At 44.6% G+C, this 26,480-nt stretch overlaps 1 protein-coding gene across 1 annotated transcript in view; it reads left to right on the forward strand.

The window, feature by feature from the left end:
• NOS1 (nitric oxide synthase 1) overlaps positions 1-26,480 on the forward strand; it is a 178,925-nt gene that overhangs the window by 80,689 nt on the left and 71,756 nt on the right. The window contains 4 exon segments of the mRNA XM_038763769.1: positions 2,168-2,342; positions 5,457-5,558; positions 8,675-8,869; positions 15,829-15,914. Of these exon segments, the coding sequence (XP_038619697.1) occupies positions 2,168-2,342; positions 5,457-5,558; positions 8,675-8,869; positions 15,829-15,914 (558 nt within the window).

The raw sequence follows: 26,480 nt of genomic DNA on the forward strand, positions 1-26,480 counted from the left end.
TTTCCAAGCCCAAACCTAGCCAAGGCTCAAGCAATTTGGACCCCAGTTGGAGGGGTCCCCAGGTGTTTCCCAGGGTAGGGGGTTTTGGGTCCGGCGGACCACGGATCCATCCCTGGATCTGCCTTCATGGCGTGGGCGAGGTGGTCCCTGAAAACCAAAGGGCCCGCGCTTCTGACCAAACCTCTGCCCCGCTACTTCCATCCCACCTCCGGCCTGGAACGGCCTTCCTCCTCAAATCCAACAGTCAATGACTCTCCCCTCCTTCAAAGCCTTACTGAAGGCCCGTCTCCTCCAAGAATCAATCAATCAATCAATCAATCAATCGTATTTATTGAGCGCTTACTATGTGCAGAGCACTGTACTAAGCGGTTGGGAAGTACAAATTGGCAACACATAGAGACAGTCCCTACCCAACAGTGGGCTCACAGTCTAAAAGGGGGAGACAGAGAACAGAACCAAACATACCAACAAAATAAAATAAATAGGATAGAAATGTACAAGTAAAATAAATAAATAAATAAATAAAGCCTTCCCTGATCAAACCCCTCGTTTCCTCTTCTCCCACTCCCTCCTGCGTCACCCTGACTTGCTTCCTTTCTCCATCCCCCATCCCAGCCCCACAGCACTTATATCTGCATCCATCATTTCTTTCTTTCTATGAATTCATTCAATCGTATTTATTGAGCGCTTACTGTGTGCAGAGCACTGTACTAAGCGCTTGGGAAGTACAAGTTGGCAACATATAGAGACGGTCCCTACCCAACAGTGGGCTCACAGTCTAGAATGCCTGTCTCCTCCTCCAGACTGTAAGTTCGCTGTGGGCAGGGAATGCGTTTCGGACCAGAGGAAAGAGCCCGGGCTTGGGAGTCAGAGGTCATGGGTTCTAATCCCAGCTCCGCCACTTGTCAGCTGTGTGACTTTGGGCAAGTCACTTCACTTCTCTGGGCCTCAGTGACCTCATCTGTAAAATGGAGATTCATTCATTCATTCGTTCGGTCAATCGTATTTATTGAGCGCTTACTGTGTGCAGAGCACTGTACTAAGCGCTTGGGAAGGACAAGTTGGCAACATATAGAGACAGTCCCTGCCCAACAGCAGGCTCACAGTCTAGAAGGGGAAGACAGACAACAAAACAAAACATATTAACAAAATAAAATAAATAGAATAAAGATGTACAAATAAAATAAATAGAGTAATAAATATGTACAAACATATGTACAGGTATAAATCATCATCATCATCATCAATCGTATTTATTGAGCACTTACTATGTGCAGAGCACTGTACTAAGCGCTTGGGAAGTACAAATTGGCAATATATAGAGACAGTCCCTACCCAACAGTGGGCTCACAATCTAAAAGGGGAGACAGAGAACAAAACCAAACATACTAACAAAATAAAATAAATACAATAGATATGTACAAGTAAAATAAATAAATAAATAAATAGAGTAATAAATATGTACAAACATAAATACATATATACATATACATATATGTATATATGCACATATATGTGGGTATATATATACATCTTGACTGTGAGCCCACTGTTGGGTAGGGACCGTCTCTATATGTTGCCAACTTGTACTTCCCAAGCGCTAGTACAGTGCTCTGCACACAGTAAGCGCTCAATAAATATGATTGATTGATAGTCCAATCAGGTCACCTTGGATCTACCCCAGTGCTTAGAACAGTGCTCGGCACAGAGTAAACACTGAACAAATACCACAGTCATGATAATTATGCTTATTTTTCATCAGAATGACAATCGGAACCGGGTATTTTATTAAGATCAATGCAAAGTGATTTGCTTTATCAAATCCACTTCAGATTCGAACACATGCATTCCCCCAGTTCAATCATTTAAACGGTCAGTTTTACAGATTTACCAAACTCTTCACTCTGATTCCGTTTCAGTTCAGTAAACTCCATTAGTGTTGGCCGCTTGTGAGGCGGTAGACCCATTGTTCGTGCTTTTCTTTGAAAACATTCCAGTCACTTCTTCCTCTGAGAGCTCACCTCCTGAGCCCACTGTTGGGTAGGGACCGTCTCTATATGTTGCCAACTTGGACTTCCCAAGCGCTTAGTACAGTGCTCTGCGCACAGTAAGCGCTCAATAAATACGATTGATTGATATATACTATTCGAACCGTTGATGCCCACAGGTTCCCGTGGTTCCAAGACCTGGCGCTGAAGTGGTACGGACTGCCGGCCGTGTCCAGTATGCTCCTGGAGATCGGAGGCCTGGAGTTCACAGCCTGCCCCTTCAGCGGCTGGTACATGGGTACCGAGATCGGGGTCCGGGACTTCTGCGACAACTCTCGCTACAACATCCTGGAGGTAACTGCGGTGCGGCCCAGCGGACAGACCCGGGGCCCGGGACTGGGAAGGACCTGGGTTCTAATCCCGGCTCCGCCGCTGCTCTGCTGTGGGACCTTGGGGGAGTCACTTCGCTTCTTAGTGCCTCAGTGACCTCAGATGTAAAATGGGGATGGAGATTGTGAGCCCCCTCCTTCCTTTCCACCTCCTCCCCATCCCCCCAGCCTTACCTCCTTCCCCTCCCCACAGCACCTGTATTTTTGTATATATGTTTATACGGATTTATTACTCTATTTATTTTATTTGTACATATTTATTCTATTTATTTTATTTTGTTAATATGTTTTTGTTTTGTTCTCCGTCTCCCCCTTCTAGACTGTGAGCCCACTGTTGGGTAGGGACCGCCTCTATATGTTGCCAACTTGTACTTCCCAAGCGCTTAGTACAATGCTCTGCACACAGTAAGTGCTCAATAAATACGATTGGATGAATGAATGAATGAATTTATTACTCTATTCATTTATTTACTTTATTTGTACATATTTATTCTATTTATTTTATTTTGTTAATATGTTTTTGTTTTGTTCTCTGTCTCCCCCTTCTAGACTGTGAGCCCACTGTTGGGTAGGGACCATCTCTATATGTTGCCAACATGTACTTCCCAAGCACTTAGTACAGTGCTCTGCACACAGTAAGCGCTCAATAAATACGATTGGATGAATGAATGAATGAATTTATTACTCTATTCATTTATTTATTTTATTTGTACATATTTATTCTATTTATTTTATTTTGTTAATATGTTTTTGTTTTGTTCTCTGTCTCCCCCTTCTAGACTGCGAACCCACTGTTGGGTAGGGACCGTCTCTATATGTTGCCAACTTGTTCTTTCCAAGCGCTTAGTACAGTGCTCTGCATGCAGTAAGCGCTCAATAAATACGATTGGATGAATGAATGCATGAATTTATTACTCTATTTATTTTATTTGTACATATTTATTCTATTTATTTTATTTTGTTAATATGTTTTTGTTTTGTTGTCTGTCTCCCCCTTCTAGACTGTGAGCCCACTGTTGAGTAGGGACCATCTCTATATGTTGCCAACTTGTATTTCCCAAGCGCTTAGTACAGTGCTCTGCACACAGTAAGCGCTAAATAAATACGATTGAATGAATGAATGAATGAAAAATTTATGAGCCCACTGTTGGGTAGGGACCGTCTCTATATGTAGCCAACTTGTACTTCCCAAGTGCTTAGTACAGTGCTCTGCACGCAGTAAGCGCTCAATCAATACGATTGATGATGATGAATGTATTACTCTATTTATTTATTTATTTTACTTGTACATATTTATTCTATTTATTTTATTTGGTTTATATGTTTTGTTTTGTTGTCTGTCTCCCCCTTCTAGACTATGAACCCTCTGTTGGGTAGGGACCATCTCTATATGTTGCCAACTTGTACTTCCCAAGCGCTTAGTCCAGTGCTCTGCACACAGTAAGCGCTCAATAAATACGATTGGATGAATGAATGTATTACTCTATTTATTTATTTATTTTACTTGTACGTATTTATTCTATTTATTTTATTTGGTTTATATGTTTTGTTGTCTGTCTCCCCGTTCTAAACTGTGAGCCCTCTGTTGGGTAGGGACCATCTCTATATGTTGCCAACTTGTACTTCCCAAGCGCTTAGTACAGTGCTCTGCACACAGTAAGCGCTCAATAAATACTATTGGATGAATGAATGAATGAATTTATTACTCTATTTATTTTGCTTGTACATATTTATTCTATTTATTTTATTTGGTTTATATGTTTTGCTTTGTTGTCTGTCTGTTCTAAGCGCTGGGGAGGTTACAAGGTGATCAGGTTGTCCCACGGAGTCTCACAGTCTTAATCCCCAGTTTACAGATGAGGTAACTGAGGCAAAGAGAAGTGAAGTGACTTGCCCAAAGTCACCCAGCTGACAACTGGCAGAGCCGGGATTTGAACCCATGACCTCTGACTCCAAAGGCCGGGCTCTTTCCACTGAGCCACGCTGCACTTGGGAGTCTGCCATCCTTGCCACTTCGCTCCTGGGGAGCTGTGGGGGCTGGAGTTTCCCACAAGAGTCTGATAGAGAGGCAGTGTGGCTTAGTGGATAGAGAACAGGCCTCGGAGTCAGAAGGACCTGGGTTCTAATTCAGCTCTGCCACTTGTCTGCTTTGTGACCTTGGGTAAGTCACTTTACTTCTCTGAGCCTCAGTGACCTCATCTGGAAAATGGGGATCAAGACTGCGTGAGCCACATGTGGGACAGGGATGGAAGCAGCATGGCTCAGTGGAAAGAGCACGGGCTTGGGAATCAGAGGTCTTGAGTTCTAATCCCGCCTCAACCGCTTGTCGGCTGTGTGACTTTGGGCAAATCACTTCACTTTTCTGTGCCTCAGTGACCTCATCTGTAAAGTGGGGATTGAGACTGTGAGCCCCACGTGGGACAACCTGATCACCTTGTTTGCTCCCCAGCGCTTAGAACAGTGCTTTGCACATAGTAAGTGCTTAACAAATACCATTATTATTATTATTATTATTATTATTATTTATCCACCCTAGAGCTTAGTACAGTGCCCGGCACATAGTAAGTGCTTAACAAACACCATTATTATTATTTGTAGCATTATTATCACTACTGCTGACTGGGCCCCTGCTCAAGTCAATGATGATGATGGTGATGGTATTTGTTAAGCGCTTACTATGTGCAAAGCACTGTTCTAAGCGCTGGGGAACAGTGTCTCACGGGGCGCTCACAGTTTTAATCCCCATTTTACAGATGAGGTCACTGAGGCACAGAGCAGCGACTTGCCCTAAATCACACAGCTGACAGTTGGCGGAGCCGGGATTTGAACCCATGACCTCTGGCTCCAAAGCCCGGGCTCTTTCCACTGAGCCACGTTCTCTTTATACGGCGATAATTCTAGTTTGGCAGGGGATGGGGTGAAAAGCTGAACTTTTGACTCTGGCTCGTGAGCAAGGCAGCCAATCCCGGCTCTCAATCAATCAATCAATCAATCGTATTTATTGAGTGCTTACTGTGTGCAGAGCACTGTACTAAGCGCTTGGGTCTCCACTCAGGCTGGATTTTCCCTCCCTTCGCAGGAAGTCGCCAAAAATATGAAGTTGGACATGAAGAAAACCTCGTCCCTATGGAAGGACCAAGCCCTGGTGGAAATCAACATCGCTGTGCTTCACAGCTTTCAGGTATTTCAGCCTCAGTGTCAGCAGCCTGAGGGGACTGTCTCTATATGTTGCCAACTTTGGACTTCCCAAGCGCTTAGTACAGTGCTCTGCACACAGTAAGCGCTCAGTAAATACAATTGATGATGATGATGATGATGATGATGATGGACCACTGGATGGCTTTGGCCCCTGTTTCAGGGGCCACGAATTATTATTATTATTAATAATAATAATGATGGCGTTTGTAATGATAATAATAATAATAATGGCATTTGTTAAGCGCTTACTATGTGCAAAGCACTGTTCTAAGCGCTGGGGGGATACAAGGTGATGGCCCTACTGAGAGCTCATCTCCTCCAGGAGGCCTTCCCAGACTGAGCCCCTTCCTTCCTCTCCCCCTCATCCCCCTCTCCATCCCCCCCATCTTACCTCCTTCCCTTCCCCACAGCACCTGTATATATGTATATATGTTTGTACGGATTTATTACTCTATTTGTTTATGTATTTATTTTACTTGTACCTATCTATTCTATTTATTTTATTTTGTTAGTATGTTTGGTTTTGTTCTCTGTCTCCCCCTTCTAGACTGTGAGCCCACTGTTGGGTAGGGACTGTCTCTATATGTTGCCAGCTTGTACTTCCCAAGCGCTTAGTACAGTGCTCTGCACACAGTAAGTGCTCAATAAATATGATTGATTGATTGATTGATTAATTGATGAGGTTGTCCCACATGGGGCTCACAGTTTTTTAATCCCCATTTTGCAGATGAGGTAACTGAGGCTCAGAGAAGTTAAGTGACTTGCCCAAGGTCACACAGCAGACAAGTGGCAGAGCCAGGATTCGAACCCAGCACTTACTACGTGCCAGGCACTGTACTAAGCGCTGGGGTGGATCCACACAAATCGGGTCGGACACAGTCCCTGTCCCATGTGGGGCTCACAGGCTCAATCCCCACTTTCCAGTTGAGGGAACTGAGGCCCAGAGAAGTGAATGACTTGCCCAAGGCCACATGGCAGATAAGCGGAGGAGCCAGAATTAGAACCCATGACCTTCTGCCTCCCAAGTCCGCTCTCTACCCATAGTAATAATAATAATAATGGTATTTGTTAAGTGCTTACTATGTGCAAAGCACTGTTCTAAGCACTGGGGAGGTTACAAGGTGATGAGGTTGTCCCACGGGGGGCTCACAGTCTTCATCCCCATTTTACAGGTGACGTAACTGAGGCCCAGAGAAGTGAAGTGACTTGCCCAAAGTCACACAGCTGACAGTTGATGGAGCCGGGATTTGAACCCATGACCTCTGACTCCAAAGCCCGGGCTCTTTCCACTGAGCCACGCTGTTTCCCATTAGGCCAGGATGCTTCTTGAAGCGCTTGGAAGAGGCCAATATAACAATAGAACAGACAGGTTTTCCTCCCAAAAGTGGCCCTTTTTTTTCTTTTTTTGGTATCTGTTAAGTGCTTACTATGTGCCAGGCACTGTACTAAACTCTAAGCGCTTAGTACAGTGCTCTGCACATATTAAGTGCTCAATAAATACGATTGATTATGATGATGGGGGAGATGCAAGCTAATCAGGTTGGACACTGTCCCTGTCCCGCATGGGCGCACAGTCTTTAATCATTTTCCAGATGAGGCCCGGAGAAGGTAAGTGATTGGCCCAAGATCAAACAGCAAATATAATAATAATAATAATAATGGCATTTGTTAAGTGCTTACTATGTGCAAAGCACTGTTCTAAGCACTGGGGGGATACAAGGTGATGAGGTTGTCCCACGTGGGGCTCACGGTCTTAATCCCCATTTGACAGATGTGGGAACTGAGGCTTAGGGAAGTTAAGTGACTTGCCCAAGGTCACACAGCTGACAAGTAGCGGAGGCAGCATTTGAACCCATGACCTCTGGCTCCCAAGCCCGGGCCCTTTCCACTGAGCCACGCTGCTTCTCGATATCCTTCAGATATAGAGCAGCGTGGGAAGCAGCGTGGCTCAGTGGAAAGAGCCCGGGCTTTGGAGTCAGCGGTCAGAGGTCAGGGGTTCAAATCCTGGCTCTGCCAATTAATAATAATAATAATGGAATTTATTAAGCACTTGCTATGTGCAAAGCACTGTTCTAAGCACTGGGTAGTTTATAAAGTGATCAGGTTGTCCCACGTGGGGCTCACAGTCTTAATCCCCATTTAACAGATGAGGGAACTGAGGCCCAGAGAAGTGAAGTGACTTGCCCAAAGTCACACAGCTGACAAGTGGAGGAGCCGGGATTTGAACCCATGACCTCTGACTCCAAAGCCCGGGCTCTTTCCACTGAGCCACGCTGTAATTGTCAGCTGTGTGACTTTGGGCAAGTCACCTAACTTCTCAGTGCCTCAGTTCCCTCACCTGTAAAATGGGGATGAAGACTGTGAGCCCCCTGAGGGACAACCTGATCACCTTGTAACCTCCCCAGCACTTAGAACAGTGCTTTGCACGTAGTAAGTGCTTAATAAATGCCATTATTATTATATAATTATATATATATTATCATCAATCATATTTATTGAGCGCTTACTATGTTCAGAGCAATGTACTAAGCGCTTGGGAAGTACAAATTGGCAACATATAGAGACAGTCCCTACCCAACAGTGGGCTCACAGTCTATATTATATATATTATATATATATATATATATATAATAATATATATTATTATATATATATATATATAATAATATATATTATTATATCCTTAAAATGGGGATAGAGACTGTGAGCCCCGTGTGAACCGGGGACGGTGTCGGACCCGATTTCCTCGTCTCCACCCCAGCGCTTAGTACGGTGCCTGGCACATAGTAAGCGCTTCCAAGTACCACAATTCTTATTCTAAAGGGTGGAGCGGGGATTAGAAAGCAGTGCCTTCTGATTTCCGGGCCCGGGCTTTCTCCGCTAGGCCAAGCTGAGTGCTCTGCCCACAGTAGACGCTCAATAAATACGATTGAGTGGATGGATGGGAAGCAGCCAACCCCTCTCGGCCTCCCGGAGGGGGGAAAGTAAGGCCGGAGGGGCCCACTGAGGAAGCGGAAGAGCCAATCCGCTTGGAAGCCCACCCTTGTCCGTCCCCCCGAGGGTCTCTGACACCCCGCTTTCTCTCTCGCCCCCCAAAAGAGCGACAAAGTGACCATCGTGGACCACCATTCGGCCACCGAGTCCTTCATCAAGCACATGGAGAACGAGTATCGCTGCCGCGGGGGCTGCCCCGCCGACTGGGTCTGGATCGTCCCGCCCATGTCCGGAAGCATCACCCCGGTCTTCCATCAAGAGATGCTCAACTATCGGCTCACGCCGTCCTTCGAATACCAGGTAATAATAATAATAATGGCATTTATTAAGCGCTTCACTATGTGCAAAGCACTGTCTAAGCGGTCTTCCATCAAGAGATGCTCGACTGTCGGCTCACGCCGTCCTTTGAATACCAGGTAATAATAATAATAGTGGCATTTATAAGTGCTTGCTATGTGCAAAGCACTAAGTGGTCTTCCATCAAGAGATGCTCAACTATCGGCTCACGCCGTCCTTCGAATACCAGGTAATAATAATGATAATGGCATTTATTAAGCGCTTACTATGTGCAAAGCACTGTCTAAGCGGTCTTCCACCAAGAGATGCTCAACTGTCGGCTCACACCGTCCTTCAAATACTAGGTAATAATAATAATAATGGCATTTATTAAGCATTTACTATGTGAAAGCACTCTCTAAGCGGTGTTCCACCAAGAGATGCTCAACTGTCGGCTCACGCCGTCCTTCGAATACCAGGTAATAATAATAATAGTGGCATTTATTAAGCGCTTACTATGTGCAAAGCACTGTCTAAGCGGTCTTCCACCAAGAGATGCTCAACTGTCGGCTCACGCCATCCTTCGAATACCAGGTAATAATAATAATAGTGGCATTTGTTAAGCGCTTACTATGTGCAAAGCACTGTCTAAGCGGTCTTCCACCAAGAGATGCTCAACTGTGGACTCATGCCGTCCTTCGATTACCAGGTAATAATAATAATAATGGCATTTATTAAGCGCTTACTATGTGCAAAGCACTGTCTAAGCGGTCTTTCACCAAGAGATGCTCAACTGTCGGCTCACACCGTCCTTCAAATACTAGGTAATAATAATAATGGCATTTATTAAGTGTTTACTATGTGAAAGCACTGTCAAAGCGGTCTTCCACCAGGAGATGCTTGACTATCGGCTCACGCCGTCCTTCGAATACCAGGTAATAATAATAAAAATGGCATTTATAAGCGCTTACTATGTGCAAAGCACTAAGTGGTCTTCCATCAGGAGATGCTCAACTATTGGCTCACGCCATCCTTCGAATACCAGGTAATAATAATAAGAAAGGCATTTATTAAGCGCTTACTATGTGCAAAGCACTGTCTAAGCGGTCTTCCACCAAGAGATGCTCAACTGTCCGCTCACGCCATCGTTCGAATACCAGGTAATAATAATAACAATGGCATTTATTAAGCGCTTACTATGCGCAAAGCACTGTCTAAGCGGTCTTCCACCAAGAGATGCTCGACTATTGGATCACGCCGTCCTTCGAATACCAGGTAATGATAATAATAATGGCATTTATTCAGCGCTTACTATGTGCAAAGCACTGTCAAAGCGGTCTTCCACCAGGAGATGCTCAACTACTGGCTCACGCCCTCCTTCGAATACCAGGTAATAATAATAATAATGGCATTTATTAAGCGCTTACTATGTGCAAAGCACTGTCTAAGCAGTCTTCCATCAAGAGATGCTCAGCTATTGGCTCACGCCGTCCTTCAAATACCAGGTAATAATAATAAGAAAGGCATTTATTAAGCGCTTACTATGTGCAAAGCACTGTCTAAGCGGTTTTCCACCAAGAGATGCTCAACTGTCGGCTCACGCCGTTCGAATACCAGGTAATAATAATAATGGCATTTATTAAGCGCTTACAATGTGCGAAGCACTGTCTAAGTGGTCTTCCACCAAGAGATGCTCAACTATCAGCTCGCGCAGTCCTTCAAATACCAGGTAATAATAATAACAATGGCATTTTATTAAGCACTTACTATGTGCAAAGCACCATCTAAGCGCTGGAAAGGTTACAAGGGGATGAGGTTGTCCCACGGGGGGCTCACAGTCTCAATCCCCATTGTACAGATGAGGGAACTGAGGGCCAGAGAATAATAATAATAATGATAATGATGGCATTTATTAAGCGCTTACTATGTGCAAAGCACTGTTCTAACCGCTGGGAGGGATACAAGGTAATCAGGTTGTCCCGCACGGGGCTCACAGTCTTAATCCCCATTGTACAGATGAGGGAACTGAGGCCCAGAGAAGTGAAGTGACTTGCCCAAAGTCACCCAGCTGACAGTTGCTAGAGCCGGGATTTGAACCCATGACCTCTGACTCCAATGCCTGGGCTCTTTCCACTGAGCCACGCTGCGGCCTCTCTCCCTCGGGACGTCCTATTTATTTATTTATTTTACTTGTACGTCGTTATTCTATTTATTTTATTTTGTTAATATATTTTGTTCTGTTGTCTGTCCCCCCCTTCTAGACTGTGAGCCCGCTGTTGGGTAGGGACCGTCTCTATATGTTGCCGACTTGGACTTCCCAAGCGCTTAGTACAGTGCTCTGCACACAGTAAGCGCTCAATAAATACGATTGAATGAATGAATAAAGGAAGTGGAGGGACGGAGGGCTCGTGTGGAGACAGTTGGCAAGGAGACGCGACTTCTGCGCTTACTAAATGCCCACCTCCTCCAGGAAGACTTCCGTGACTTAGCCCCTCCTTTCCTCTTCTCCCCCTCCCTTCTGCATCACCCTGAACTTCACTTCTCTGTGCCTCAGTTCCCTCATCTGTAAAATGGGGATGAAGACTGAGCCCCACGTGGGACAACCTGATCGTCTTGGAACCTCCCCAGCGCTTAGAACAGTGCTTTGTGCATAGTAAGCGCTTAATAAATGCCGTCATTATTATTGTTATTTGCTCCCTTTCTTCATCTTCCCTTCCAGCCCTACACCACTTATATCCTTATCTGTCATTTAATTATTTCTATTAATGTCCGCCTTCCTCTGGACTGTTAAGTTTGTTGTGGGCGGGGAATGTGTCTGTTTATTATTCTATCATATTCTCCCAAGCGCTTAGTACAGTGCCCTGTACACGGGAGGCGCTCCATAAATTCATTCATTCATTCAATCATATTTATTGAGCACTTACTGTGTGCAGAACACTGTACTAACAGCTTGGGAAGTACAAATCAGCAACATATAATAATAATAATGACGGCATTTATTAAGCGCTTACTAGGTGCAAAGCACCGTTCTAAGCGCTGGGGAGGTTACAAGGTGATCAGGTTGTCCCACGGGGGGCTCACAGTCTTAACCCCCATATTACAGATGAGGTAACTGAGGCCCAGAGAAGTGAAGGGACTTGCCCAAAGTCACACAGCTGACAATTGGCGGAGCCGGAATTTGAACCCATGGCCTCTTTCTCCAAAACCTGTGTTCTTTCCACTGAGCCATGCTGCTTCTCTAGAGACGGTCCCTACCCAACCGTAGGCGCGTATGATCGACTGACTGACTGGCCTAGTGACAAAAGCCCGGGCTTGGGAGTCAGAGGTCGTGGGTTCTAATCCTGCCTCCACCACTTGTCTGCTGTGTGACCCTGGGCAAGTCATTTCACTTCTCTGGGCCTCAGTGACCCATCTATAAAATGGGAATTGAGACTGTGAGCCCCACATGGGACAACCTGATCACCTTGTATCTACTCCAGCGCTAGAGCAATCAATCAATCGTATTTATTGAGCACTTACTGTGTGCAGAGCACTGTACTAAGAGCAGTGCTTGGCACATAGGAAGCACTTAACAAATACTATCATTATTATTATTATTATTATTATTATCATTATTATTATTACTACTTCACCTCTACAACTACAGTCCCCCTCTAGACTGTCAGCTAGCTGTGGGCAGAGAACAAGTCTGTTCTATTGTTGTATTGTACTCTCCCAAGTGCTTAGTACAGTGCCCTGTATACAGTAGGTGCTCAATAAATACAACTGACCGACTGATTACTTACAGCCCAACCCCCAGCCTTGCCAGGTGCTCCGTGGGAAACCGAGTCATCTGTTCAGGCAGGGCCTGCCCGCCTGCCTCTCACAGAATGCCCCGCCACCAGGCCCATTAATCAATCAATCGTACTTACTGAGCGCTTACTATGTGCAGAGCACTGGAGTAAGCGCTGGGAGAATACAACAGAACTAGCAGACACGCTTCCTTCCCATAACAAACTGTTAGCACCCGCTTAAAACATTCCCTCTTCGGGATGGGGGCTGGAGATGGCATTCATTCATTCAGTCGTATTTATTGAGCGCTTCCTGTGTGCAGAGCACTGTACTAAGCGCTTGGGAAGTACAAGTCGGCCACATACAGAGACGGCCCCTAGCCAACAGCGGGCTCACGGCTGCTCTTTTGTTGCCAGAAAAGAAGAATTCCCCCAAACTCTAATAATAACAATATGTTGAATTTTCCCCGGCACTTTGCCATTACTCCTCAGAACAGCCCTTTGAAGTCGGGAGATTCATTCATTCCATTCCATCGTATTTATTGAGCGCTTCCTGTGCGCAGAGCACTGTACTAAGCGCTTGGGAAGTACAGGTTGGCGACATCTAGAAACGGTCCCTACCCGACAGCGGGCTCACAGTCTAGAAGGGGGAGACGGATGACAAAATAAAACATATTAACCAAATAAAATAAATAGAATAAATATGTACAAATAAAATAGAGTAATAAATACGTACAAACATACATTCATTCCGTCGTATTTATTGAGCGCTTCCTGTGTGTAGAGCACTGTACTAAGCGCTTGGGAAGGACAAGTTGGTGACATATAGAGACGGTCCCTACTCAACAGCAGGAAGACCTTAGCCCAGTGCTCTGCACACAGTGGGCGCTCAATAAATGCCACGTTGATTGATGCTAACTCTATTGAGTTATTCATTCATTCATTCATTCATTCAATCGTATTTATTGAGCGCTTCCTATGTGCAGAGCATTGGACTAAGCGCTTGGGAAGTACAAGTTGGCCACATATAGGGACGGTCCCTACCCAACAGCGGGAAGACCTCAGCCCAGTGCTCTGCACACAGTGGGTGCTCAATAAATGCATTTATTTATATGGGTGCTCAGATGGCAATCTAAGGGTCCCTCTCCTCATCCCATCCCTACTTAAGAGCGCTTTTTATGATATTTGTTAAGCGCTTCCTTGATTCTAAGCACTGGGGAAGATGCCAGAGCATCAGGTCGGACCCAATCCCTGCCCCACACGGGGCTCGCGGTTTGAGGAGGGAGAACGGGTATCAAATCCCCATTGTGCAGATGAGGAACTTGAGGCCCAGAGAAGTGAAGTGACTTGACCAAGGTCGACTGTGAGCCCACTGTTGGGTAGGGACCGTCTCTATAAGTTGCCAACTTGTACTTCCCAAGCGCTTAGTACAGTGCTCTGCACACAGTAAGTGCTCAATAAATACAATTGATTGATTGAAATGGCGGAGCCAGGAGTAGAACCCAGGTCTTCCGGCTCCCAGGCTTGGGCTCTATCGACTAGGCCGCGCTGACAGAGGTCATGGGTTCGAATCCCGACTCCGCCACGTGTCAGCTGTGTGACTTTGGACAAGTCACTTCACTTCTCTGGGCCTCAGTTCCCTCATCTGGAAAATGGGGATGAAGACTGTGAGCCCCATGTGGGACAACCGGATCACCTTGTATCTCCTCCAGCGCTTAGAACAGTGCTTGGAACGTAGTAAGCGCTCAACAAGTGCAAGCGCTTAGTACAGTGCTCTGCACATAGTAAGCGCTCAATAAATACGATTGATGATGAACAAATACCAAAATTATTATTATTCCCTTCCACTGAGTGAGCCCAGGGCAGGCGATCACCCTGAGCTCATGTGTCAGTAACCAGGTTTCTCCTGCGTATTGGCTAGAGCCCGGGCCTGGGAATCAGAAGGTCCTGGGTTCTAATCCTGACTCCCCCATTGGTCTGCTGTGGGACCTTGGGCAAGTCACTTCACTTCTCTGGACCGCAGTGACCTCATTTGTAAACTGAGGGTTGAGACTGTGAGCCCCTCTTGGGACAGAGACTGTGTCCGACCCGATTTTTATTTATTTTTTTTGAGAAGCAGCGTAGGCCAGGCCTGCAAGTCAGAAGGTCATGGGTTCTAATCCCGGCTCTCCCACTTGTCTGCTGTGTGTCCTCGGGCAAGTCACGTCACTTCTCTGGGCCTCAGTGACCTCATCTGTAAACTGAGGATTGAGACTGTGAGCCCCACTGTGGAACAGGGACGGTGTCCAACCTGATTTGCTTGTAATAATAATAATGATGCTATTTGTTAAGCGTTTACTAGGTGCCAAGCACTCTTCTAAGCGCTGGAGTATATGCAAGTTAATCAGATTGTCCCACGTGGGGCTCACAGTCTCCATCCCCATTTTCCAGATGAGGGAACTGAGGCCCAGAGAAGTGAAGTGACTTGCCTAAGGTCACACAGCAGACAAGTGGCAAAGCCAGAATTAGAACCCATGACCTCTGACTCCCAAGCCTGGGCTCTTTCCGGTAGGCCAAGCTGCTCCTCGTTGTATCCGCTTGTAGTGTGGCTCATTGGAAAGAGTGGGACATTCTTTCAATTCTTTTCTTTCAATTCTTTCCATTCTTTCTCAATGGAAAGAATGGAATGGCTGTGGAGTCAGAGGTCATGGGTTCAAATCCTGGCTCCGCCAATTGTCAGCTGTGTGACCTTGGGCAAGTCACTTAACTTCTCTGGGCCTCATCTGTAAAATGGGGATGAAGACTGTGAGCCCCCCGGGGGACAACCTGGTCACCTTGTAACCTCCCCAGTGCTTAGAACAGTGCTTTGAACATTCATTCATTCAATCGTATTTATTGAGCACTTACTGTGTGCAGAGCACTGTACTAAGCGCTTGGGAAATACAAGTTGGCAACATACAGAGACGGTCCCTACCCAATCAATCAATCAATCAATCGTATTTATTGAGCACTTACTGTGTGCAGAGCACTGTACTAAGCACTTGGGAAGTACAAGTTGGCAACATATAGAGACGGTCCCTACCCAACAGTGGGCTCACAGTCTAGAAGGGGGGAGACAGGCAACAAAACATAGTAATCGCTTAATAAATGCCATTATTATTATCTACCTCAGCGCTTAGTACAGTGCCTGGCACATAGTAAGCGCCTAACGGATACCATTATTATTATTCCCAGCCTGATCCTTGGAACACCTACATCTGGAAAGGAAGCTCTGGCACCCCCTTCAAAAAGAAATCCATCGGCTTCAAGAAACTGGCAGAGTGAGTATCGGCTCGGCGACCCTCGGGGGAGGAAACGGGGCGGGGAATATCGATTCATTTCTTTTTTAATTCAGTCTCTGTTCATTCATTCATTCAATCATATTTATTGAGCACTTACTGTGTGCAGAGCACTGTACTAAGTGCTTGGGAAGTACAACATATAGAGATGGTCCCTACCCAACAGTGAGCTCACAGTCTAGAAGGGGGAGACAGACAACAAAGCAGAACATGTAGACGGGTGTCAAAATCGTCAGAACAAATAACAGATTGTTATAATTGTTTAAAAAAAGAGAGTAAAATAAAACCAACATTTAAGAGTTTATTTCAAGGTCCTGAGATTTCAGAACGGTTTTAAAATTTAAGACGGGCCATGCACTGTACTAAGCCCTGGGGTTGGACACAGGCAAATCAGATTGTCCCACGTGGGGCTCACAGTCTTAATCCCATTTTATTCATTCATTCAATCATATTTATTGAGCGCTTACTGTGTGCAGAGCACTGTACTAAATGCTTGGGAAGTACAACGTATAGAGACGGTCCCGACCCAACAACGGGCTCACAGTCTAGAAGGGGGAGACAGACAACAAAACAGAACATGTAGACAGGTGTCAAAACCGTCAGAACAAATAATCAATCAATCAATCGTATTTATTGAGCACTTACTGTGTGCAGAGCACTGTACTAAGCACTTGGGAAGTCCAAGTTGGCAACATCTAGAGACATCCCTACCCAACAGTGGGCTCACAGTCTAAAAGGGGGAGACAGAGAACAAAACCAAACATACCAACAAAATAAAATAAATAGAATAGATACGTACAAGTAAAATAAATAGAGTAATAACAGATTGTTATAATTGTTTTAAAAAAGAGAGTAAAATAAAACCAACATTTAAGAGTTTATTTCAAGGTCCTGAGATTTCAGAACAGTTTTAAAATTTAAGACGTGCCGGGCACTGTACTAAGCCCTGGGGTTGGACACAGACAAATCAGATTGTCCCACATGGGGCTCACAGTCTTAATCCCCATTTTATTCATTCATTCAATCACATTTATTGAGCGCTTACTGTGTGCAGAGCACTGGACTAAACGCTTGGGAAGTACAACGTAAAGAGACAGTCCCGACCCAACAACAGGCTCACAGTCTAGAAGGGGGAGACAGACAACAAAACAAAACATGTGGTCAGGTGTCAAGTCATCAGAATAGATAGAATTAAAGCTAGAAACACATCATTGAAAAAATAAATAGTAAATATGTACAAGTAAAATAAATAGAGTAATAAACCTGTACAAACATATGTACAGGTGCTGCGGGGAGGGGAAGGAGGTAAGGCGGGGGGGATGGGGGAGACAGACAACAAAGCAGAACATGCAGACGGGTGTCAAAATCGTCAGAAAAAATAACAGATTGTTATAATTGTTTAAAAAAAGAGAGTAAAATAAAACCAACATTTCAGAGTTTATTTCATGGTCCTGAGATTTCAGAACGGTTTTAAAATTTAAGACGGGCCGCGCACTGTACTAAGCCCTGGGGTTGGATGCAGGCAAATCAGATTGTCCCACGTGGGGCTCACAGTCTTAATCCCCATTTTCTTCATTCATTCAATCATATTTATTGAGCGCTTACTGTATGCAGAGCACTGGACTAAACGCTTGGGAAGTACAACGTATAGAGACGGTCCCGACCCAACGACGGGCTCACAGTCTAAAAGGGGGAGACAGACAACAAAACAGAACATGTAGACGGGTGTCAAAGCTGTCAGAACAAATAACAGATTGCTATAATTATTTGAGAAAGAGAGAGTATAATAAAACCAACATTTAAGAGTTTATTTCAAGGTCCTGAGATTTCAGAACGGTTTTAAAATTTAAGACGCGCAGCGCACTGTCCTAAACCCTGGGGTTGGACACAGGCAAATCAGATTGTCCCACATGGGGCTCACAGTCTTAATCCCCATTTTATTCATTCATTCAATCATATTTATTGAGCACTTACTGTGTGCAGAGCACTGGACTAAACGCTTGGGAAGTACAACGTACAGAGACGGTCCCCACCCAACAACGGGCTCACGGTCTAGAAGGGGGAGACAGACAACAAAACAGAACATGTAGACAGGTGTCAAAACCGTCAGAACAAATAATCAATCAATCAATCAATCGTATTTATTGAGCACTTACTGTGTGCAGAGCACTGTACTAAGCACTTGGGAAGTACAAGTTGGCAACATATAGAGACTTCCCTACCCAACAGTGGGCTCACAGTCTAAAAGGGGGAGACAGAGAACAAAACCAAACATACTAACAAAATAAAATAAATAGAATAGATATGTACAAGTAAAATAAATAGAGTAATAACAGATTGTTATAATTGTTTTAAAAAAGAGAGTAAAATAAAACCAACATTTAAGAGTTTCTTTCAAGGTCCTGAGATTTCAGAACAGTTTTAAAATTTAAGACGTGCCGTGCACTTTACTAAGCCCTGGGGTTGGACACAGGCAAATCAGGTTGTCCCTCATGGGGCTCACAGTCTTAATCCCCATTTTATTCATTCATTCAATCATATTTATTGAGTGCTTACTGTGTGCAGAGCACTGTACTAAACGCTTGAGAAGTACAACGTATAGAGACGGTCCCGACCCAACAACAGGCTCACAGTCTAGAAGGGGGAGACAGACAACAAAACAGAACATGTAGACAGGTGTCAAAACTGTCAGAACAAATAATCAATCAATCAATCATATTTATTGAGCACTTACTGTGTGCAGAGCACTGTACTAAGCACTTGGGAAGTCCAAGTTGGCAACATATAGAGACAGTCCCTACCCAACAGTGGGCTCACAGTCTAAAAGGGGGAGACAGAGAACAAAACCAAACATACCAACAAAATAAAATAAATAGAATAGATATGTACAAGTAAAATAAATAGAGTAATAACAGATTGTTATAATTGTTTAAAAAAAGAGAGTAAAATAAAACCAACATTTAAGAGTTTCTTTCAAGGTCCTGAGATTTCAGAACGGTTTTAAAATTTAAGACGTGCCGGGCACTGTACTAAGCCCTGGGGTTGGACACAGACAAATCAGATTGTCCCACATGGGGCTCACAGTCTTAATCCCCATTTTATTCATTCATTCAATCATATTTATTGAGCACTTACTGTGTGCAGAGCACTGTACTAAACGCTTGGGAAGTACAACGTATAGAGATGGTCCCGACCCAACAACGGGCTCACAGTCTAGAAGGGGGAGACAGACAACAAAACAAAACATGTGGTCAGGTGTCAAATCATCAGAATAGATAGAAGTAAAGCTAGAAACACATCATTGAAAAAATAAATAGTAAATATGTACAAGTAAAATAAATAGAGTAATAAACCTGTACAAACATATGTACAGGTGCTGTGGGGAGGGGAAGGAGGTACGGGGTGGGGGGGATGGGGGAGACAGACAACAAAGCAGAACATGTAGATGGGTGTCAAAATCATCAGAACAAATAATCAATCAATCAATCAATCGTATTGAGCACTTACCGTGTGCAGAGCACTGTACTATGTGCTTGGGAAGTACAAGTTGGCAACATATAGAGACAGTCCCTACCCAACAGTGGGCTCACAGTCTAAAAGGGGGAGACAGAGAACAAAACCAAACATACTAACAAAATAAAATAAATAGAATAGATATGTACAAGTAAAATAAATAGAGTAATAACAGATTGTTATAATTGTTTAAAAAAAGAGAGTAAAATAAAACCAACATTTAAGAGTTTATTTCAAGGTCCTGAGATTTCAGAATGGTTTTAAAATTTAAGACGGGCCGCGCACTGTCCTAAGCCCTGGGGTTGGACACAGGCAAATCAGATTGTTCCACGTGGGGCTCACAGTCTTAATCCCCATTTTATTCATTCATTTAATCATATTTATTGAGCGCTTACTGTGTGCAGAGCACTGTACTAAACGCTTGAGAAGTACAACGTATAGAGACGGTCCCGACCCAACAACAGGCTCACAGTCTAGAAGGGGGAGACAGACAACAAAACAAAACATGTGGTCAGGTGTCAAGTCATCAGAATAGATAGAAGTAAAGCTAGAAACACATCATTGAAAAAATAAATAGTAAATATGTACAAGTAAAATAAATAGAGTAATAAACCTGTACAAACATATGTACAGGTGCTGTGGGGAGGGGAAGGAGGTAAGGCAGGGGGGATGGGGGAGACAGACAACAAAGCAGAACATGTAGATGGGTGTCAAAATCGTCAGAACAAATAACAGATTGTTATAATTGTTTAAAAAAAGAGAGTAAAATAAAACCAATATTTAAGAGTTTCTTTCAAGGTCCTGAGATTTCAGAACGGTTTTAAAATTTAAGACGGGCTGTGCACTGTACTAAGCCCTGGGGTTGGACGCAGGCAAATCAGATTGTCCCACGTGGGGCTCACAGTCTTAATCCCCAATTTCTTCATTCATTCAATCATATTTATTGAGCGCTTACTGTGTGCAGAGCACTGTACTAAACGCTTGGGAAGTACAACGTATAGAGACAGTCCCGACCCAACAACAGGCTCACAGTCTAGAAGGGGGAGACAGACAACAAAACAGAACATGTAGATGGGTGTCAAAATCGGCAGAACAAATAATCAATCAATCAATCAATCGTATTTATTGAGCACTTACTGTGGGCAGAGCACTGTAGTAAGCGCTTGGGAAGTACAAGTTGGCAACATCTAGAGACAGTCCCTACCCAACAGTGGGCTCACAGTCTAGAAGGGGGAGACAGAGAACAAAACCAAACTTACTAACAAAATAAAATAAATAGAATAGATATGTACAAGTAAAATAAATAAATAGAGTAATAACAGATTGTTATAATTGTTTAAAAAAAGAGAGTAAAATAAAACCAACATTTAGGAGTTCATTTCAAGGTTCTGAGATTTCAGAACGGTTTTAAAAGTTAAGACGGGACGCGCACTATACTAAGCCCTGGGGTTGGACACAGGCAAATCAGATTGTCCCACGTGGGGCTCACAGTCTTAATCCCCATTTTATTCATTCATTCAATCATATTTATTGAGCGCTTACTGTGTGCAGAGCACTGTACTAAACGCTTGCGAAGTACAACGTATAGAGACGGTCCCAACCCAACAACGGGCTCACAGTCTAGAAGGGGGGAGACAGACAACAAAACAGAACATGTAGACGGGTGTCAAAACCGTCAGAACAAATAACAGATTGTTATAATTGTTTAAAAAAAGAGAGTAAAATAAAACCAGCATTTAAGAGTTTCTTTCAAGGTCCTGAGATTTCAGAACGGTTTTAAAATTTAAGACGGGCCGCGCACTGTACTAAGCCCTGGGGTTGGACACAGGCAAATCAGGTTGTCCCATGTGGGGCTCACAGTCTTAATCCCCATTTTACCGACGTGGTCACTGAGTCCCAGAGAAGAAATGACTTTCATTCATTCAATCAATCGTATTTATTGATTACTGTCAGCAAAGCACTGTACTAAGCGCTTGGTACTTGCCCAAGGTCACGTGGGAGAGCAGAGATTAGAACCCGGAACCTTCTGATTCCCAGACCTGTGCTCTAGCCACGATTCATTCAATCATTCATTCAACCGTATTTATTGAGCGCTTACTGTGTGCAGAGCACTGTACTAAGCGCTTGGGAAGTACTAGTCGGCAACATCTAGAGACGGTCCCTACCCAACAACAAGCTGACAGTCTAGAAGGGGGAGACAGACAACAAAACAGAGCCAACATGGCTCTGCACTCCACTTCTCCCCACAGAGAAGGTGGAAGGGCAGCACTTTTCATTATTATTATCAATATTATTACTACGGTATTTGTTAATAACAATAATAATGATAATCATTATTATTATTATTGAGAAGCAGCATGGCTCAGTGGAAAGAGCACAGTCTTTGGAGTCAGAGGTCATGGGTTCAAATCCCGGCTCCGCCAGTTGTCAGCTGTGTGACTTTGGACAAAGCGCTTAGTACAGTGCTCTGCACACAGTAAGCGCTCAATAAATACGATTGATTGATTCACTTCTCTGTGCCTCAGTTCCCTCGTCTGTAAAATGGGGACTAAGACTGTGAGCCCCATGTGGGACAACCTGATCACCTTGTAACCTCCCAAGTGCTTAGAACAGTGCTGTGCACATAGTAAGTGCTTAATAAATGCCATCATTATTATTATCATTATTATTATGATAGTTGTTAAGTGCTTACTATGCGCCAAGCACTGTTCTAAGGTCTGGGAGAGAAACAAGGTAATAAGGTGTTCCCCCGTGGGGCTCCCAGTCTTCATCCCCATTTTACAGATGAGGGAACTGAGGCACAGAGAAGAGAAGTGACTTGCCCAAAGTCCCACAGCTAAGTGACAGAGCCGGGATTAGAACCCACGACCTCTGACTCCCAAGCCCGGGCTCTTTCCACTGAGCCACGCTGCTTCACGGTGCTGTTTTACAGTGCATCAATCACTATCCTAAGCATGGGGGATAGCGGAAAGAGCCCGGGCCTGGGAATCAGAGGTCGTGGGTTCTAATCCCGCCTCTGCAACTTGTCAGCTGTGGGACTTTGGACTTTGGGCTTCACTTCTCTGGGCCTCGGTTCCCTCTTCTGTAAAATGGGGATAAAAACTCTGAGCCCCATGTGGGATGACCTGATGATCTTGTATCTACAGACCCATGGCAGGCAATAGAAAGATGTTCTGTAAGGATAAGGCCATCTTGTATCCCTCAGCAAATAATAATAATAATAATGATAGTATTTGTTAAGCGCTTACTATGTGCAAAGCACTGTTCTAAGCGCTGGGGAGGTTACAAGGTGATCAGGTTGTCCCACAGGGGGCTCACGGTCTTAATCCCCATTTTACAGATGAGGTCACTGAGGCCCCGAGAAGTGAAGTGACTTGCCCAAAGTCACACAGCTGACAGTTGGTGGAGGCAGGATTTGAACCCATGACCTCTGACTCCAAAGCCCGTTCTCTTTCCACTGAGCCATGCTGCTTCTCTTTGAGCGTTTACTGAAACAGTTTCTGTTTCTATTAGCTTTTCAGTCAGCGTACGTATCTATTACTCTATTTATTTATTTTACTTGTACATATTTATTCTATTTATATTATTTTGTTAATATGTTTGGTTTTGTTCATTCATTCATTCATTCAATCGTATTTATTGAGTGCTTACTGTGTGCAGACCACTGGACTAAGCGCTTGGGAAGTTGTCTGTCTCCCCCTTCTAGACTGTGAGCCCGCTGTTGGGTAGGGACTGTCTCTATATGTTGCCAACTAGGACTTCCCAAGCGCTTAGTACACTGCTCTGCACACATTAAGCGCTCAGTAAATACGAATGAATGAATGAATGACCATACACACATTCTCACATACCTGCTCTCTGATGAGCAGGATTAAAACTGTGAGCTTCCCCGTGGGACAACCTGATCACCCTGTAACCTCCCCAGTGCTTAGAACAGTGCTTTGCACATAGTAAGCACTTAACAAATACCATTATTATTATTATTATTATTATTATTATTATTATTATTATTATTATTATTATTATGAGAAGTACACAAAAGTCAATACCATAGGACCAGATTTCTGTTCTCTACATGCCCATAAGCCAATATAAAGGCAAAATAAAGGCACTGGATAAAAGTAATAAATGAAAGCAATCATCTTATCTGAATTCCTAATTCATTTCAAAGAGCGTATTCTGATATCCTTAGGGCAATTTGTACAATTAGAGAAGCAGCGTGGCTCATTGGAAAGAGCACGGACTTGGGAGGTCGAAGGTCGTGGGTTCTAATCCAGCCTCTGCCACCCGTCAGCTGGGCGACTTTGGTCAACTCACGTAACTTCTCTGTGCCTCAGTTGCCTCATCTGTAAAGTGGGGGTTGAGACTCTAAGCGCCACGATAGCATAGTTGGTATAGCTAGCACTATACTAAGCGCTGGGGCTCACTGTCTAAGTAATAATAATAATAATGGCATTTATTAAGTGCTTACTATGTGCCGAGCACTGTTCTAAGCTCTGGGAGATGCAAGGTGATCAGGTTGTCCCACGTGGGGCTCACAGTCTTCATCCCATTTTACAGATGAGGGAACTGAGGCACAGAGAAGTTAAGTGTCTTGCCCAAGGCCCCACAGCTGACAAGTGGCGGAGCCGGGATTCGAACCCGTGACCTCTGACTCCAAAGCCCGTGCTCTTTCCATTGAGCCACGCTGCTTCTCGGTAGCAGGGAGCGCAGGTATTGAATCCCCATTTTGCAGATGAGGGAACTGAGGCCCAGAGAAGTTAAATGACTTGCCCAAGGTCACAAGGCAGGCAGGCAGAGGAGCAGGGATTACAACTCAGGTCCTCTGACACACAGGCCTGTGCTCTGTCTACTACTAATAATAATTATGATATTTGTTAAGCACTGACTATGTACCAAACACTAGACTGTGAGCCCACTGTTGGGTAGGGACCGTCTCTATACATTGCCAACTTGTACTTCCCAAGCGCTTAGTACAGTGCTCTGCACACAGTAAGTGCTCAATAAATACGATTGATTGATTGATTGATTGTTCTAAGCGCTGGGATAGATGCAAGTTAATCAGGTTGGATACAATCCCTGTCCCCCACGGGGGGCTCACAGTCTTAATCCCCATTTTCCAGATGAGGGAACTGAGGCCTAGAGAAGTGAAGTGACTTGCCCAAAGCCACACAGCAGACACGTGGCAGAGCCGGAATTAGAACCCAGGTCCTCTGGCCAGGCTCTTTCCACTAGTCCTTCTAGACTGTGAGCCCGCTGTTGGGGAGGGACCATCTCTATATGTTGCTAACTTGGACTTCCCAAGCGCTTAGTACAGTGCTCTGCACACAGTAAGTGCTCAATAAATACGATTGAATGAAAGGCCACGCTGCTTCTCACTGGTTAGAGCCTGGACTTGGGAGTCAGAAGGACCTGGGTTCTAATCCCAGTTCCACCACTTAATAATAATAATAATAATAATAATAATAATAATAATAGTATTTGATAAGCAGCGTGGCTCAGTGGAAAGAGCCCGGGCTTTGGAGTCAGAAGTCATGGGTTCAAATCCCCGCTCTGCCAATTGTCAGCTGTGTGACCTTGGGCAAGTCACTTCACTTCTCTGGGCCTCAGTTACCTCAACTGTAAAATGGGGATGAAGACTGTGAGCCCCCCGTGGGACAACCTGATCACCTTGTAACTTCCCCAGCGCTTAGAACAGTGCTTTGCACATAGTAAGCACTTAATAAATGCCATTATTATTATTATTATAAGCACTTACTATGTTCTAAGCGCTGGGGGGATATAAGGCTTCTAGACTGTGAGCCCACTGTTGGGTAGGTACCGTCTCTATATGTTGCCAACTTGGACTTCCCAAGCGCTTACTACAGTGCTCTGCACACAAGTAAGCGCTCAATAAATACGATTGAATGAATGAATGAATAAGGTGATCAGGTTGTCCCATTGGTGGGGGGCTCACAGTCTCAATCCCCATTTTACAAATGAGGGAACTGAGGCCCAGAGAAGTGAAGTGACTTGCCCAAATCCACACAGCTGACAATCGGCAGGGCCGGGATTTGAACCCGTGACCTCTGACTCCAAAGCCCGGGCTCTTTCCACTGAGCCATGCTGCTTCTGTAAGGCAAGGTCACGTGTCTGCTGTGTGACCCTGGGCAAGTCACTTCACTTCTCCGTGCCTCAGTTCCCTCATCTGTAAAATGGGGATTAAAAGCGTGAGCCCCACATGGGACAACTTGATTACCTTGTATCTACCCCGGCGCTTAGAACAGTGCTTGGTACATAGTAAGCGCTTAACAAATACCATCATTATTATTATTTTATTACCCCTCGGCCGGGCCGGCCTGCAGTTCCTCTCGAGCGTTCAAAGGGCTCTGGAAATCTGGGCTCCTTGTCACTGCAGCCCCGTGAAGCAACACAGCATAGTGGTTAGAGCCCGGGCCTGGGCGTCAGAAGGTCGTGGGTTCTAATCCCACTCCGCCACTCGTCTGCTGTGGGACCTTGGCCAAGTCACTTCGCTTCTCTGGGCCTCAGTCTGTAAAATTCATTCATTCATTCACTCAATCGTATTTATTGAGCGCTTACTGTGTGCAGAGCAGTGGACTAAGCACTTGGGAAGTCCAAGTTGGCAACATATCATCATCATCATCATCATCAATCGTATTTATTGAGCGCTTACTGTGTGCAGAGCACTGGACTAAGCGCTTGGGAAGTCCAAGTTGGCAACATATCATCATCATCATCATCATCAATCGTATTTATTGAGCGCTTACTGTGTGCAGAGCACTGGACTAAGCGCTTGGGAAGTACAAGTTGGCAACATATAGAGACAGTCCCTACCCAACAGCGGGCTCACCGTCTAGAAGGGGGAGACAGACAACAAAACAAAACAATACGGTTTTATATAAACCATAAACCAAATAAATACGGTTGAATGAATTCATGTCTAATAATAATAATAATAATGATGGCATTTATTAAGCGCTTACTATGTGCAAAGCACTGTTCTAAGCGCTGGGGAGTTTACAAGGTGATCAGGTT

The sequence above is a fragment of the Tachyglossus aculeatus genome, chromosome 21 (genome assembly GCF_015852505.1).
Source record: "Tachyglossus aculeatus isolate mTacAcu1 chromosome 21, mTacAcu1.pri, whole genome shotgun sequence".
Classification (NCBI taxonomy): domain Eukaryota; kingdom Metazoa; phylum Chordata; class Mammalia; order Monotremata; family Tachyglossidae; genus Tachyglossus; species Tachyglossus aculeatus.